This window comes from Sinocyclocheilus rhinocerous, unplaced genomic scaffold (assembly GCF_001515625.1).
Source record: "Sinocyclocheilus rhinocerous isolate Xijiao unplaced genomic scaffold, SAMN03320098_v1.1 scaffold2388, whole genome shotgun sequence".
Taxonomy (NCBI): Eukaryota; Metazoa; Chordata; class Actinopteri; order Cypriniformes; family Cyprinidae; genus Sinocyclocheilus; species Sinocyclocheilus rhinocerous.
The window spans coordinates 8,741-24,960 of NW_015626362.1; the positions used below are offsets into that span (position 1 = coordinate 8,741).

At 37.6% G+C, this 16,220-nt stretch overlaps 1 protein-coding gene and 1 long non-coding RNA gene across 2 annotated transcripts in view; both read left to right on the plus strand.

The window, feature by feature from the left end:
- The window catches only part of LOC107712064 (protein NLRC3-like), a gene marked incomplete at its 5' end in the record, with an annotated part of 12,721 nt that extends 6,369 nt beyond the window's left edge, over positions 1-6,352 (plus strand). Inside the window, one exon of the mRNA XM_016517192.1 lies at positions 6,175-6,352. Coding sequence (XP_016372678.1) covers positions 6,175-6,352 — 178 coding nt within the window. The remainder of the gene's footprint in view (positions 1-6,174) is intronic.
- An 8,010-nt stretch (positions 6,353-14,362) lies between these two features.
- LOC107712075 (uncharacterized) overlaps positions 14,363-16,220 on the plus strand; it is a 13,784-nt gene continuing 11,926 nt past the window's right edge. Inside the window, exon 1 of the long non-coding RNA XR_001636763.1 lies at positions 14,363-14,373. This is a non-coding gene — a long non-coding RNA (uncharacterized LOC107712075). The remainder of the gene's footprint in view (positions 14,374-16,220) is intronic.

Consider the following 16,220-nt stretch of genomic DNA (forward strand, 5'->3'; position numbering starts at 1 on the left):
ACTCTCCCCGATGCAGAGGATCTCTTTTCTCAGTATGGAGTTGGATTCAGTCAAACAGACAGCACGCCTCACAGAGGACCGTGCGTGGTCGGTGCTGAACTGCTTGAATTAATTAAAGGGCAGGACAGCGGTCCCACTGAAACTGTTTCAGATGCTCCTGGGGCATATGGCAGCTGCAGCGGCAGTTACGCCGCTGGGGCTGCTTCATATGAGACCGCTTCAGCACTGGCTTCATGGTCGAGTCCCGAGGTGGGCGTGTAGTGCGGCTCTCACCGGGTCCAAGTTACACCGGCCTGTCGCCAAACCTTCACCCCGTGGTCAGACCTTACGTTTCTCCGGGCTGGAGTGCCCTTAGAACAGGTCTCCAGGCATGCTGTGGTTTACACGGATGCCTCCACCACTGGCTGGGGGGCAACGTACAACGGGCACGCAGTGTCAGGGGTGTGGATGGGCCACCAACTGCACTGCATGTCAATTGCCTAGAGTTGTTAGCAGTGCGCCTTGCCTTTAATCGTCTCAAAGGACGCTTACGAGGCAAGCACGTGCTGGTCCGAACGCACAACACAGCGACCGTTGCATATATCAACCGACAAGGTGGTCTACGCTCCCGTCACATGTCGCAACTCGCCCACCACCTCCTCCTTTGGAGTCGGCAGGTTCTGAGTTCACTTCATGCCATTCACATTCCGGGTAGGCTCAACCGTACGGCCGATGAGCTGTCACGAGCGATGCTCCCAGGAGAATGGAGACTCCATCCCCAGACCGTCCAACTGATTTGGAGATGTTTCGGAGCAGCTCAGGTAGGCCTGTTTGCCTCTCCAGAAACCTCTCACTGCCAGTTGTTCTACTCCCTGACCGAGGGAACACTCGGCACGGATGCACTGGCACACAGCTGGTCCTGCTTGTGGTGCCGTATTGGCCCATTCGGACCTGGTTCCCAGAACTAATGTTCCTCGCGACAGCCCTTCCCTGGCAGATTCCTCTGAGGAAGGATTTACTGACTCAGTGACGGGGTACCTTGTGGCACCCGCGTTCAGACCTCTGGAAACTTCATGTCTGGTCCCTGGACAGTGGAGGTTCTCGGTGACCTACCCCAAGAGGTAGTTGACACCATCACTTCGGCAAGAGCACCGTCACCGTCGAGACACGCTTATGCCTTGAAGTTGAACCTGTTCATCAAGTTGTGTTCTTCTCGTCGAGAGGACCCCGGAGATGCCCAATCAGGGTCGTGCTATCCTTTTTACAGCAAGGGTTGGAGTGAAGGCTGTCTCCCTACACCCTTAAAGTCTATGTCGCTGCGATTGCTGCTAACCATGACCCCGTGGAAGGGAAGTCGTTAGGGAAGCATGACCTGGCCATCAGGTTCCTTAGGGGGATGAGAAGGTTAAATCCTCCCCGGCCCCTCTCCATACCCTCCCCTCTCCATACCCTCTCTGGTGCTTAAAACACTACAGCAGGGCCCATTTGAGCCTTTGCAGACAGTCGAGCTGAAGTTTCTGTCAAAGGCGACCCCCAACACGACTCCTGCCATTTCCATGAGGGTTTGAATCACCTCTAATCTTCTATATGCACCTAAACGGATGTTCATATGTGTAAGGGCTTCCGAAACCTCCTTCAGGAAGGATGGGGCTTCCGCAACGTTCCTGTGCCTTCCCAGTGTTATCCGTTCTCCCTAAGTCAAGTCAAGTCACCTTTACTTATATAGCGCTTTTAACAATACAGATTGTGTCAAAGCAACTGTACAGATTTAATTAGGAAAATAGTGTGTCAATAATGCAAAATGACAATAGTAAACACTAATTTTTCAGTTAAAGACAGTTCATCATTGAATTCAGTGATGTCTTCATTCAGCTCAGTTCAGTTTAAATAGTATCTGTGCAATCAAGTCTACGATATTGCTGGAAATGAAGTGTACCCAACTAAGCAAGCCAGAGGCGACAGCAGCAAGGAAACAAAATTCCATCAGTGACAGAATAGAGAAAAAACCTTGGGAGAAACCAGGCTCAGTCGGGGGGCCAGTTCTCCTCTGGCCAGACGAAACCAGCAGTTAAATTCCAGGCTGCAGCAAAGTCACATTGTGCAGAGGACTCAACTGGTTCCTCGGTGGCCGTCTGAGACAAGGTCTTTACTGGGGATCTGTCTGTCAGGCTCATCTAGTTATCCTGGTCTCCGCTAACATTCAGGGCTGTAGAGGTCCTCTCTAGGTGCTGATCCACCATCTGGTCTGGATACGTACTGGATCCGGGTGACTGCAGTGACCATCTGATCTGGATACAGACTGGATCTGGTTGCTACGGTGACCTCGGTTGATTTTGATATTTTAGGTATTATCAAATTGCCAGAGTTTTGTGGCGGATAAACAATGGCAATTTCCTTCAAATTTCTATTAAAGCACATTAATGCAGTAAAATACAGACCTAAATGAACAACTTAAAAAGGATTTTGTTGTTTTGGTAAAAACTTTTTCATGGTATGGTGACATTTACATGGACTTGCTCTTTTACAAGTATTAGATTAGGAGCATAATAATTCAATTAAAAGTTACATTCAGGTTTGTTGAAATAAATTAAATGAAAATAATTAAAATAATACAGTCTAATAGTTCATAAGTATAATAATTTAGTTTCATTAAATTGAATTATTAGACAAAAATGTTCTTAGTAAAACTGGGGGGAAATTAAAAGTTAAAAAAATGTAATCAGTGCCACTCAAAGAAGAACAGATGCATATAATCATGTGACAGTTATTTTGGGTGCTGCCATTTTACTTTATATATATATATATATATATATATAAATAAAACTATATACTGTATTATATATATACACATATTGCGCCAGAATGCCCACAACACACCAGCTTATTGGTAGAGAGGAGACAGAGTGATGAAGCCAATCAGTAGATATGGGGATTGTTAGGAGGCCATGATGGTCAGAGGTCAATGGGTGAATTTACCATGTACATCACATATACATGTGCAGAAATAATATTTACCATGTTTAATTTGATAACATTCAGTACTTTCTTAAATAAGCAAAGTATTTGCAGGTCAATTAGTCTGAGCCTCAGATGGCAAGTCCACAAACCATCAGATGAATATTGCACAAAACTGTAAAGCACAGTTGGGGAATCAGTTGTAATCTGACTAATTTCATGGACTTGTAACATTTATCAAAGTGTTTGTGTGGCACATGTTGATCTTTTTTTCTTGAGCAATCAGTGGAAAGGTGTGTTTCATATCTGCCTACATTTGGAAATCGAAGATTCAAGTTCTTTATCCAAAAGAATATATATATATATATATAAAGATATATAATATATATATAAAAAGAAAAATATGCTGTTTTCTCATTTTTTCTGTTTTCAATATTAAATCAGAAAAACAAATTCTAATTTTTTCTGTTTTCAATATTAAATCAGAAAAACAAATGATCGCAATGTACACGGCCTGGACTGGCCCACTATAAGCATGCTGAAAACAAATTAAAGTACAAATTTTTGAGACTCAATAAGACTCCATTCGTTTTTGGAATATTCATATTAATTATTTGTTGAGTCAAATCTGAAGTCATTTCAGTTTGAGTCTGAACTCTGTTAAACTTGAATCTTGAAACTCGACTGCCTGGTTTGATAATTAATGGCCCGGTTTCACAGATGGGGCTTAGCTTAAGCCAGGACTAGGCCGTGCAGAAATAATATTTACCATGTTTAATTTGATAACATTCAGTACTTTCTTAAATAAGCAAAGTATTTGCAGGTCAATTAGTCTGAGCCTCAGATGGCAAGTCCACAAACCATCAGATGAATATTGCACAAAACTGTAAAGCACAGTTGGGGCATCAGTTGTAATCTGACTAATTTCATGGACTTGTAACATTTATCAAAGTGTTTGTGTGGCACATGTTGATCTTTTTTTCTTGAGCAATCAGTGGAAAGGTGTGTTTCATATCTGCCTACATTTGGAAATCGAAGATTCAAGCTCTTTATCCAAATTTATTGTGTATTGTTGTACACCCAAAGTGCTTTACAATCATGTGAGGGGGGGTCTCTTCTCAACCACCTTCTCAACCATCATCCACCACTTGGATGATGCGACGGCAGCCACAGTACAACAGCGCCAGTGCACTCACTACACACCAGCTACAGGTGGAGAAGAGAGAGAGTCATAGAGCCAATAAAGTGGTTGGGGATTATTAGGAGGCCATGATAGACAAAGGCCAGGGGGGCAATTTGGCCAGGACACCGGGGTTATCCCCTACTCTTTACGAGAAGTGCCATGGGATTTTTAATGACCACAGAGAGTCAGGACCTCGCTTTAACGTCTCATCCGAAATACGGTGCTTTTTGACAGTATAGTGTCCCCGTCACTATACTGGGGCATTAGGGCCCACACAGACTACAGGGTGAGCACCCCCTGCTGGCCTCACTAACACCTCTTCCAGCAGCAACCTAGTTTTCCCAGGAGGTCTCCCATCCAGGTACTGACCAGACTCAACCCTGCTTAGCTTCAGTGAGCAACCAGTCTTGGGCTGCAGGGGGATTTGGCTGTGGCAGCTTTTACAAAAATGCCTTAGAAGAAAACGTTACAGGTGTGCATCTTGACAAAGAACAATGGGACTTACAAATGTTAAGATATGTCAGAGCAAGATATTTTCAGTTGAGACAGCTCAAACATGCATTTTAGTCTGTGGCTAGCTTATCCCCCTGTGGTCTGAGGGTGTTTTGGGGGCCTGGAGAAGTTTTGACGCCCTGATATTTGTGCTTTTTTCAGTTGCTTATAAACATATAAATGGCTAAAGTTTAATAACACTGTAATCAGCACAAATTGGGTTACAATAATATGTGAGCAGCATGAATGTACATGATTGTGTTTTTGAGAAAGCAACGTTTGCGTGGTTAGTGAAAAACAAAAAAATTTAAATCACTGAAATAAGGCCATAAAACACATATTAGATAGATCTTGTATAGATCTTGTATAGATCTTGTAGCCTAGAGTTTTTGCTTCAAAATGATCTGAAAATGATCCTGTTCACTCGTTCACAGAAAACAATATATTGATTTAAATTTTCTAAGTCACTTTTTTTGCTAGAGAGCCTGTATGCGAGGAGGTGTGAATGATCATGAATAATGCTGTGATTCACACCTGAGAAAACAAAGGCCAGCATAATGAGCTGCATAATAAGTCTTTCAGTCAGGTGTGTGACTGAGAGGGAAGAGTTACAAGAAAGAATGTGAGGACAAAATATATTTATATATTTTTTTGTTTGTAGTTTATTTAGAATATATTCAACTATCACACAAAATAACTTGAGATTCACTTGTAAGTGCAGTTAAACCGTTTATTAGGCACAAACAAACAAATAAACAACACAAGAGTCAAGACGTTGTGGGTGCAATATCCAAAATATCTAAAACAGTGGCAGGAAACTGGAATGCAGGAAACCAGGAGACAGCAGAAACTGCATGAGAAAACAAATGGACGTGAGCAACACAATGATCGGACAAAGACAGAGCAAACATGGTGACAGTATATATATAGGCTACATTACCAGTCAAACGTTTTTAAACAGTAAGATTTGTAATTTATAAAGAAGTCTCTTCTGCTCACCAAGCCTATATTTATTTGATCCAAAGTACAGCAAAAACAGTAACATTTTGAAATATTTTTACTATTCAAAATAATGGTTTTCTATTTAAATATATTATAAAATATAATTTATTCCTGTGATTTTGAAGCTAATTTTTTAGCATCATTATACCAGTCTTCAGTGTCACATGATCCTTCAGAAATAATTCTAATATTCTGATTTGCTGCTCAAAAACATTTATTATTATTATTATTATTATTAAAAAGCTCAAAGTTTTGTTGATATGGTGAGCTTACACAAATAAAAGTAGACCCTTAACGGATTCAAGTGATGTATTACTTTTATGTGTCCAATCAAAAGTGGCATAGCATTTTAAGTTCTTTTCTCTGTCATCTGGAAAATATGCAAGTACTCCCGCCTTTACCGACCCCAGGCGGTTATGCCTTGTCTGTGAAACCAGTGGAAAATGTATTATATGTATTACATCTGTGTTTTTCAACTAAAACAACATAAGAAAACAATTACATTAGATACATGAGTCAAGCACTAATAACCCATCTTTATTTTTTCTGTATATTCTCCGCAGTCTTTCCAACTGTCACATTACACAGAAAGGCTGTGCTACTCTGATTTCAGCTCTGAGATCAAACCCCTCACACCTGACAGAACTGAATCTGAGTGATAATAAACCAGGAGATGCAGGAGTGAAGCTGCTCTCTGCTCTACTGCAGAATCCACACTGTAAACTGCAGAAACTACAGTGAGTGTTATTATATTATTGAATAGGTTTTACCTTTATTGAGAAATATTGATGTGAAACTTTTAACTCATTAAATTGCCCATTGCTACTAAAGGAGAAACAGCATATGAAGATACATGATGAACTCTTTTCAACATAGATTCAACAGTTAATCATAACCTCATATTAGTGTAAAATATAATCAAATTCTACAGTTTATGGCTTTATAATTAAGTTTAGAACTATTAATGGATGACTAAAGATTTGATCTAAATCATCAGTCATTTAAATTATTATTAGATACAGATTTCTCTCTCTCGCTCACACACACACACACACACACACACACACACACACACAACCTTCATATAACAAACCGTCATAAAATTCATTCACTAATTTTTATTGGTTTAAAGTGTGTGTTATTTTTCTGCGTTATTATTTTGGATCATTTGACTTTTCGCCATTGGATCACATCATATGCTTACAGTAGTGCATTAGCTGTGGGATGTTGAGAATGAGAAATTTGCATCAAGGACAGGATGTATAATGAGCTGTGTTATTGTTGTGTGTGGACAATAGACATTGACATTGATTTATTTGACACACCCAGTTGATATCATAGAGCACTTTACTAAATGATGAGCTGAATCAAGTGTGTTTGATAAGAGAGATTCATCCAAACAGTGCAAATTTGATGTGCTTCTAGGAACAGGGTTGTGACTCTGTGAAATTAAGCAATTCCTGCGTTGTGGACGGGACATTTGCAGTCAAAATTTGAAATATAAATTCTCTAAGAATGTGTATTCATTACCAATGTATTGAACCATCTGTTTATATTTTCCTAAACCAGACTATACTAGTCCATACACCAGAAATATTAGTCTATAAACGTGTTTTATATTTTGGATGAGGGTAATATGCGTTACGCATGTGACAAAAAAAAAAAAGACGTGAGTTTTTTTTGGATAGGGGAGAGCGGGGCACAACCTAACACTTTTTGACTTTCTCAGTTTGTGTAAATCCACATGGGGTTCAGAGTATTTTTTTTTTATCCACATTAATTTCACACTTAGTACAAATATGCCACTTTGTTTCATAATTACAGTGTATAAATTTTTCTTTATTTACCCCAAGAGAATGGTAGTGAAATGTGACAACATGCCCCGTACACTGTAAAAAATTGTGCTGTAAAATAACGGTAAAATACTGCCAGCTGTGGTTGCCAGTAATGTACCGTTAATCTACAGCTCTCCTTTTTTACTGTATGTTACCATTATAATACCACGTAAGCTGCTATACATTCTTTTGAGTCCAAACAGATTACAGCAGCAGTAGACAAACGAAGATGCCGAAAGTTAAACATCCCAAACCGGACAATATCTAGTCAGTTTATGTACGATACCTGTTGCCGAATATGTGCCTCAAGGATTGGCCTCTATTCTCATCGTAGGACACATCAGCAGAAACTGTTACGAGATCTGTTGTGTCGACAACTCAGACCAAGGAGTACTGTGAACTTATTTCATTTGAGTCCACTAAAAAGGGATAATTCTTAATATAAAACTGCAAACACTTAAAGGGATAGTTCACCCAAAAATGAAAATTACCCCATGATTTGCTCACCCTCAAGGCATCCTAGGTGTATATGACTTTCTTCTTTCAGACGAATCCAGTCGGAGTTATATTAAAAAATGTCCTGGCTCCTCCAAGCTTTATAATGGCAGTGAATGGGTGTTATTTTTCATTAGTCCAAAAGAAGTCAAATTAAGCGCATCCATCCATCATAAAAAGTGCTCCAAATGGCTCCGGGGGTGAAAAAAGGCCACCTGAAGCGAATCGATGCGTTTTTGTAAGAAAAATATTCATATTTAAAACTTTATAAACAGTAATCTCTAACTTCCACTAGCTGTTGTACTTGTGTTCACGAGAGAGTGGCATTTCAGCGGATAAAGTAGGATGTAGGCATAGCGTAAGCTCCGGTGAGAATATGCTAGTCTCGTGAGAACCAAGTTTTGTTTACTGGAGCAAAGGAAGCAAAGTTTCCTTTCTTTAGCAAAGGAAAACAAGTCTCCTCTTGGCTTATATCGAAATCCTCCAACATTATTTGTACTTCTAATTTGTGACCGGCGTTTTGTTTTGCTGTCTCTCCGCTGCGCTTCTGCGTTCGTCACTAATCACCGGCGCTTACGCTACGCATACGTCCTCCGTCGGAACGGCTTCAGCATACGACAGTTAGGAGAAGTGAAAGAAAGGTGTTCATAACGTTTTAAATATGGATATTTTTCTTACAAAACCGCAAAGGAAAACCAGTCTCCTTTTGGCTTATATCGAAATCCTCCGAAATTTTTCTTTAGAAATCCTTGTCTTGTACTGCTAATTCGTGACTGGAATTTTGTTTTGCTCTCTCCTCTGCGCTTCCGCGTTCATCACTTCTAATCGTCCTACGTTATCCGCCAGAACGGTGGTCTATCGTGAATGCGCGTAGGACAGTTAGCAGAAGCTAGAAATTGCGGTTTATAAAGTTTTAAATATGAATATTTTTCTTACAAAAACACATCGATTCACTTCAAGAGGCCTTTATTCACCCCCCGGAGCCGTATGGAGCACTTTTAATGATGGATGATTGCACTTAATTTGACTTCGGTTACACTTTATTTTGATAGTCCACTTTAGACATTCTATTAACTATAAGTAACTTTGTAACTACATGTCAACTACATGTCAACTAATTCTCATTAATTTGCAACTACATGTCTACTAACTCTCAGAGTAGACTTAGGGTAGGTTTAGGGTTAGATGAATGTTGACAAAGAAAGTGTTAGAAGATATTAAGCAGACAGTCTACTAATACTCTACTAACTGCTAGTTGACATGTAGTTGCAAAGTTACTTACTGTTAATAAAATGTCTAAAGTGGACTATCGAAATAAAGTGTTACCAAATATAACTCCGAATGGACTCATCTGAAAGAAGAAAGTCATATACACTTAGGATGCCTTCAGGGTGAGTAAATCATGGTGTAATTTTCATTTTTGGGTGAACTATCCCTTTAATGTGTAATAGTGAAATAATCAAAACATGACTTTTACTCAAATCTTTACAGTTAGTAATTAACTAGCAATAACACACATGTATGTGTTTAAGTGCTTATTAAAGAGACCATCACTGTATCAGCAACTCCACAGTTACAGTCTTTAACCCTCTGGGGTCTGTGCGTGTTTTGGGGCCCTGGAGAATTTTTGACATGCCCTGACATTTGTGGGGTTTTTTCAGTTGCTTATGAACATATAAATGACTGAAAAAGTCTGAAAACACTGTATTCAGCACAAACTGGGCTACAATAATATGCAAGCAGCATGTATATACATGATTGTGTTTTTGAGAAACAACGTTTATGCATGGTTTGTGAAAAACTAAAATGTTTAAGTCACTGAAATAAAGCCATAAAACACATACAGAACATTTGTTCACAAGACTTTTGAGAACTGGATCTTGTAGCCTAGAATGTTTGCTTCAAAATTATGTGAAAATCTGTTAACTCCTTCACAGAAAACAATATATTATTGATTTAAATTTTCTAAGATACTTTTTGTATAGAAACTATACTAAACTATACTTAACTATACTTAACTATCACACAAAATAACTTGAGATTCACTTGCGAGTGCAGTTAAACAGTTTATTAGGAACAATCTAAGCTGAATTTTTAGCATCATTACCCAGTCACATGATCCTTCAGAAATCATTCTAATATTCTGATTTGCTGCTCAAAAGACATTTATTATTATTATTATTATTATTATTGTTATTATTATTATTATTATTATTATGTTGAAAACAGCTGAGTAGAATTTTTTCAGGTTTCTTTGATGAATAGAAAGTTCAGAAGAGCAGCATCTTTTGTAACAATATAAATGTCTTTATCACCATATAAATAATAAAGTATTAATTGCTATAATTTCTCTCCCCCCTCCCCCCAAAATAATAATAATAATAATAAATAAATAAATATAAATATATAAATATATTCACTGACTCCAAGCTTTTGAATATTAATTTTATATAAATGAATATCAAATACCTGTCATTTCCAAAGTGTATGATGTTTAGGTGCTCTGAAGACTCATAGGAGTGTGTGCATCACATGGTCTTAGGTGTGATCCAGGTTCCTGTGCGGGCAGGAATCTCAGCTTATTTGCTTTGGCTCTCTTTGCAACAGGTTCTTTTGCACTGTTATTCTCACATCTGAAAGAAAAGTAAGCATGCTGTTTACACAAATAAACTACATTATTAACATTATTGTGATGTTCACTGATCCTAGTACATATATTGAAACTGAAACATTGTTCAGTACATATATTGAACACTGAAACATCTACATATATTCGCAAAAAGAGTATATCACAGTAAAGTTTTGTCTGGACATTCTTACTCTAACATTATTAACATTATAACTCATATTACTTTTGTATCGTATTGCTGTCTATTTTATAGAACATTAAAAAAACATCATGGCGTCGTGAGACATTTAGATGGAGTGAATGAAACTTCATAATGTTTCACTTGATTACATTTACTCAAGAATTATAGTTTGGAAAAAGTCTAACTAGTAAAATGTGTACAAGTTATGTCACAGTAACACAATAACAAATAATGCAAGTAGGTTAATAAAAAAAACATACTCGTGTAAATGACACCCTCAGCTGGATCAAGCCATCACGTTCTTTGTCTGATGTAAATACAAGGCTTATTCCTCTCAGTGCGGTCTTCTTTTGAGGTAATTTCTGATTTAGACCTCTCAGCGCGTCTTCTTCTAGAAACGAACAGTAGCCGAGATGAACTTGAAGAAAAGTCTCGCTGCTTTGTGTACGGTGGTGATGTAGGCATTTACATGCCGCGCGTCTCACATGGATGATTGTAATATCAATAGCGCGCTCAGCGGGTGGGCGTGATCTAATTAGAGATAATGAAGTCAGACGGGAAAGACTGGACATCGCGTTGGTTTCATATGGATTACTTTATCAGAGAATATTTGTTTTCGATGTGACTTACTTCATTTAAAATTAGACATGTCAAGCTTTCTATAGATATATCTCTCATTTCTGTGTGTCAAATATTCGCTGAGTTCAGTTTCAAACAGATATGCGTGGAGACTGAGACGACTGAAAGTGCACCCTGTTTATTTTCTTTATTTTACAAAAGCACAATGTTTTGTTAATATTGTGAGTGTACACAAATAAAAGTAGACCCTTTACAGATTTAAATGCTGTATTACTCTTATATGTATGATCAAAAATGACGAACATTTAAGTTCTTTTTGCTGTTATCATTAAAAATGCAAGGTGCGTCGCCGGCACCACCGTCGACCCCAGGTGGTTAAATAAAGCAGTAGAACATCAATGTTTCAGGTCCATCATTGGTCCAAAATCAATTAAACTAACAGATCTCTCTTGTGCAAAAACACAGTTCATTTTATTATTTATTGTCCTTATCAGTTCATGACTTTGCATAACTGTTTTTCTATGAACTTTCACTAATATTACAGTCAAATTAATTTCTTTTGTTTGGTAAATCTGACTGTTATGTTTTACAGTATATTACAGTTTTTCCCTTGAATTTATGGAAATCTACTGGCAGCACAGTTCCCAGCATAATACTGGTTTTCTACAGTTTGTTGCCATAAATTAATGTACAGTATATTGCTGTTTTTTTCCTGAATTTATGGTAATCTACAGCACGGTTGCCAGCATATTACTGTTTTTCTACAGCTTGTTGCCATTAATTACAGTATATTCTGTGATTAATTAAATGATGATTGAGCATTAGTGATGAACACTTGCTGTTAACAAGCAGAATCACTGAATGAAAGAGAAACACAAGAACTACAACCAACTTCAGCCACAAATGAAATCAACTGAAATAAAAGAACAGATTAAATCGATTGACTTTATTTCTGTCAGACAACTACAATAGCTCTTATTGAGAATTAAAGAGGTTTAGATGTTATTTTATTGTTTTGTTTGACACTACCATGTTGGTGATCAGTGTTTGCTGTCATTGGGCTCTTGACCCATGACTTTTTAATTAACTTTTCTTTGACTATTGTAACTATGTGTTTTTAAACACATTTATTGTGGCCAAAAAGAGCCAAGGAAAAATATCTAGTATTGTTGATTATGTTTTGATAATAACATAAATTATCATTCAACATCTGGTTCACAGATTTTATCCAGTGTCTCTTCTTTTATCAAAAAAAAAAAAACACTTTAATTTTGTTACCACCATTGTGATACTAGAGCAAAACAGCAAGCAGAGCTGAGCAGGCTGTTATGAAAGATTTTTAAACACTTCACTCACAAAACAAGCTTGTAAATGTAATATTTACAGTAAAAAATTGTTCTGTAAATTAACAGTAAAATACTGGCAGCTGCAGTTGCCAGTAATTTACTGTTAATTTTACAGTTCTTTATCGCAATCTACTTTTACATCATGTTACTGTAAAAATACCATTAAATTAAAACTCGAGTTAAATAGTTTCATTTGCAGTAAAATCCTCAGTTTTAAAAGAGCACTTATATGTGTCCACACAACAGAGTGTTGAAGTAACGCTGAAGCAGTGTTAAAGTTAATGAGATAATTAAGTGGCTAATTAAATGAGGATTGAGTGTTAGTGATGAACACCTGTTAACAAGCAGAATCACTGAAGAAAAGAGAAAAAAAGAACAGAGAAAAACTTACAGCCAAAAATGAAATCAACTAAAAAAAAAAAAAAACATTAAATATCACAAGATCTCAGCAGAGGATGATTAACAGGGTTTGTACGGTCACAAAAAACCTGGAAAAATCATGGAATTTTAAAACGGCAATTTCCAGGTCTGGAAAAGTTTTGGAAAAATTAAAAAACCCAGAAAGTTTGAGAAAGTCATGGAAATTTATTTCACAAACCTCTCCATAATAGAATTATGTGTAATCAGGTCTTGAATTTCGGTGCGGGATTGTGTTTATATCACATAGTTCTCATAGTTTTACTCATTCCCGCAGCTTTCGAGTTTAAAATGAGGCAATTCTTGCACACATTTATTCAATATAGTATGTAGGTTAAATGAGTAAATAATAAAGAAACAAAAAGAAATATGACCACTTTGCCATTAAAAACCAAAACTGAACTATTTTAATAGCTGTGTAATGGGGAAGAGAGAGAGAGAAAAGACACGGGATCCAGTCGGACTCGGGCCGAGAATTCTCATGAAGACCTAACGTTAAAGATCAAACTAAGCTCTACAGATGTGAGAATGCGAGATGTGTTGCTGCTGAGGTAGACGCTCACTCTTTCTCTGCGGTCTGTAGAAATTGTTGTTAATTCTTAATTTGGGAACGGCAGAGACATGTTACAGGTTATAATATAATCCAAAAATCATGGCAACAAATTATTTTTTAAGTCAGTTTAATACGTTTAATCAGCTGAAACGACTTTCACAGTCAATTTGATTCAACTTAACTCATATTTAACCGTTGCTTCTTGTCATTGTAGGCTTAGGCTACTTTTTTCAATTAATTTGAATGAATATACTAATTAATAAAATGAATATTATTTATTTTGTATTACATATTGTTCATTCATTTATTTTTAACACCGCACCCCCAGCACCCCCATTTTTCGTGGGCTATACTCCAGGGGGTGCTGCAGCACCCTCAGCCCCCCTACTTCCCGCGGTAATGCCTATATATGTGAAAATTTGTACTTTTGAAATCGATATATGGCATACATAAGAAGTGCAGCCTTCTGCATTTCAGTATAATAATTATCATCCAAACTGTTGCCATAGTTTACATCAGGTAATACTAACAGAGGGCAGTGTTATATTGACAACATGACTAAGCGTTTTGCCTATCTTGTTTGTGAATGATGACACAAGGACTTTTCATTCTGATGGCACTGATTTGTTCATTGACAAATACTTACTTTTGAGAGATGAACTAAAGATTTTGAGTTAGTTACAGGCTTTTGCAGGAAATCCATTGTGTGGTGTTGTTTGTACGAATTGTTTTGAGAAATGCACATACTTCTTTGCAAATATTACAGTAAGGATGATTCGAGAAATGCACCAAAGCGACTGAGAAAAACTGTGTTCAGGTTTGAAACAATGGATCCATAGGGACATGGAGGAGGAGGAGTAGGGAGAAGAGAAAGAAATGAAGGAATATGAAGAGTAGGAGGTGGAGAGGGAGTATGGAGAGGAAGAGGAAGAGGAGAAGGAGAAAGAGGAGGAGGATAGAGAGGAAGAGGAGAAGAAGGAGGAGGAAGAGGATGACAACATGGAAAAGAAAGAGGAATGGGAAAGGCAAGAAGATATTTTAGTTGATGCATGCCAGGGTTGGATCAGGCATGCAAGAGGATTTTAGCCCCGCTGCCTGGCCAGGGCCAATATAGCCTGTGATGTTGAAGAGGTTCTTTGGCCTGTCCCAGACCAAAGACAGGATGCTGGGGCAGAATAATTATTTTTGTTGTTGTTTCTGTATTGTACTGTTCTCTACGGTACATTAAATTACAGAATAAAACATTTGGGGAGTACCACAAGCAACACTTACGGTTGTAATTTAATTAATTTCTGAATTGCTAAAACACATTTTTTTAAACCATCACTTACTTTGTCAAAACCTTAAACACAAATCCAAATACTCACATGAAACCTCTGACTCTTCCATCAAAATCAAACAATCACTGCAAAACCATTTCACTTGCACTCAAAATCAAACGGTGCTCTCAGGTCACACACACGAGTCAATAAAATAAACACTACAGAGCATTCATTAGACACTACAGAGAAAAATGGAGAACACAGCATCCAGAACATTACAGAAAAAAGTAATATTGAGTAAACAATTTTGCAATTCTGTAAAAAAGTACTGTAATTGCAACCGAGTAAGGTGAATATATTGTATAGGCTTTCTGTATGTACTGCAAGAATAGTATTGTGCTGAATATTGAATAGTTCTGAATGTTTGTATATATTTAGCACTTGGATACTGCAAAAATACTGCAGTCCAACTGCAAAGGCCAAAAAGGTTAAATAAAACTCTAAATGAATAGCATGTTACAGTACACTCAAATACTGTAAGTTTCAATTGTAAAATCAGGGTCCATGAGAGATTAATTCTCTCTCAGCATCATGTCTTTGTGCTTGAGTCTGGCCTAAGAACTTTGTCCACATCACAAGTAATGTTGTCTTTTTTGCTAGACAAAGAGAAAAAACCTTCTGGTCTGACAGATCCAGCCTTGATAACACTCTCTAAAACTTACTCTTTCTCTTCTCATCCTCTTCCTCCTCATCCTCCACTTCTTACATGTACTCTTCCTCCTCTGCTTCTCAGATTGTGTCCATCTATTGTTCGTATCATCATTCAGTCACCTGTGCCACTTGTGCACCCTGAACTGGCTCATATTTTGTACAGTTGGTTTGATCACATCATTAGAAACAAGTGTTAACATTTTTCAACCGTTGTGTGTAAACGATGACAACTGTGCTTGAGTTGTGTTTATCTTTTGCCGCTTGTGTTTAGCATTTTGCAGCACAAATGCATCACAGTGAGATAAGTGTTTAAGTGAATGAGAATGTGTTTAGAGTTTTGCTAAATGAGTGCATGAGATTTGCAAATAGAGTCTAACTGCCTGAACGTGTTTTAATGGCTAAGTTTAGTAGCACCATAATCAGCACAAACTGGGCTACAATAATATGTGGGCAGCATGCATGTATGTGATTGTGTTTTTGAGAAAACAACGTTTATGCGTGCTTAGTGAAAAACTAAAATTTTAAAGTCACTGAAATAAGGCCATAAAACACATACAGAACATTTGTTCACAAGACTATTGAGAACTGATCTTGAAGGAAG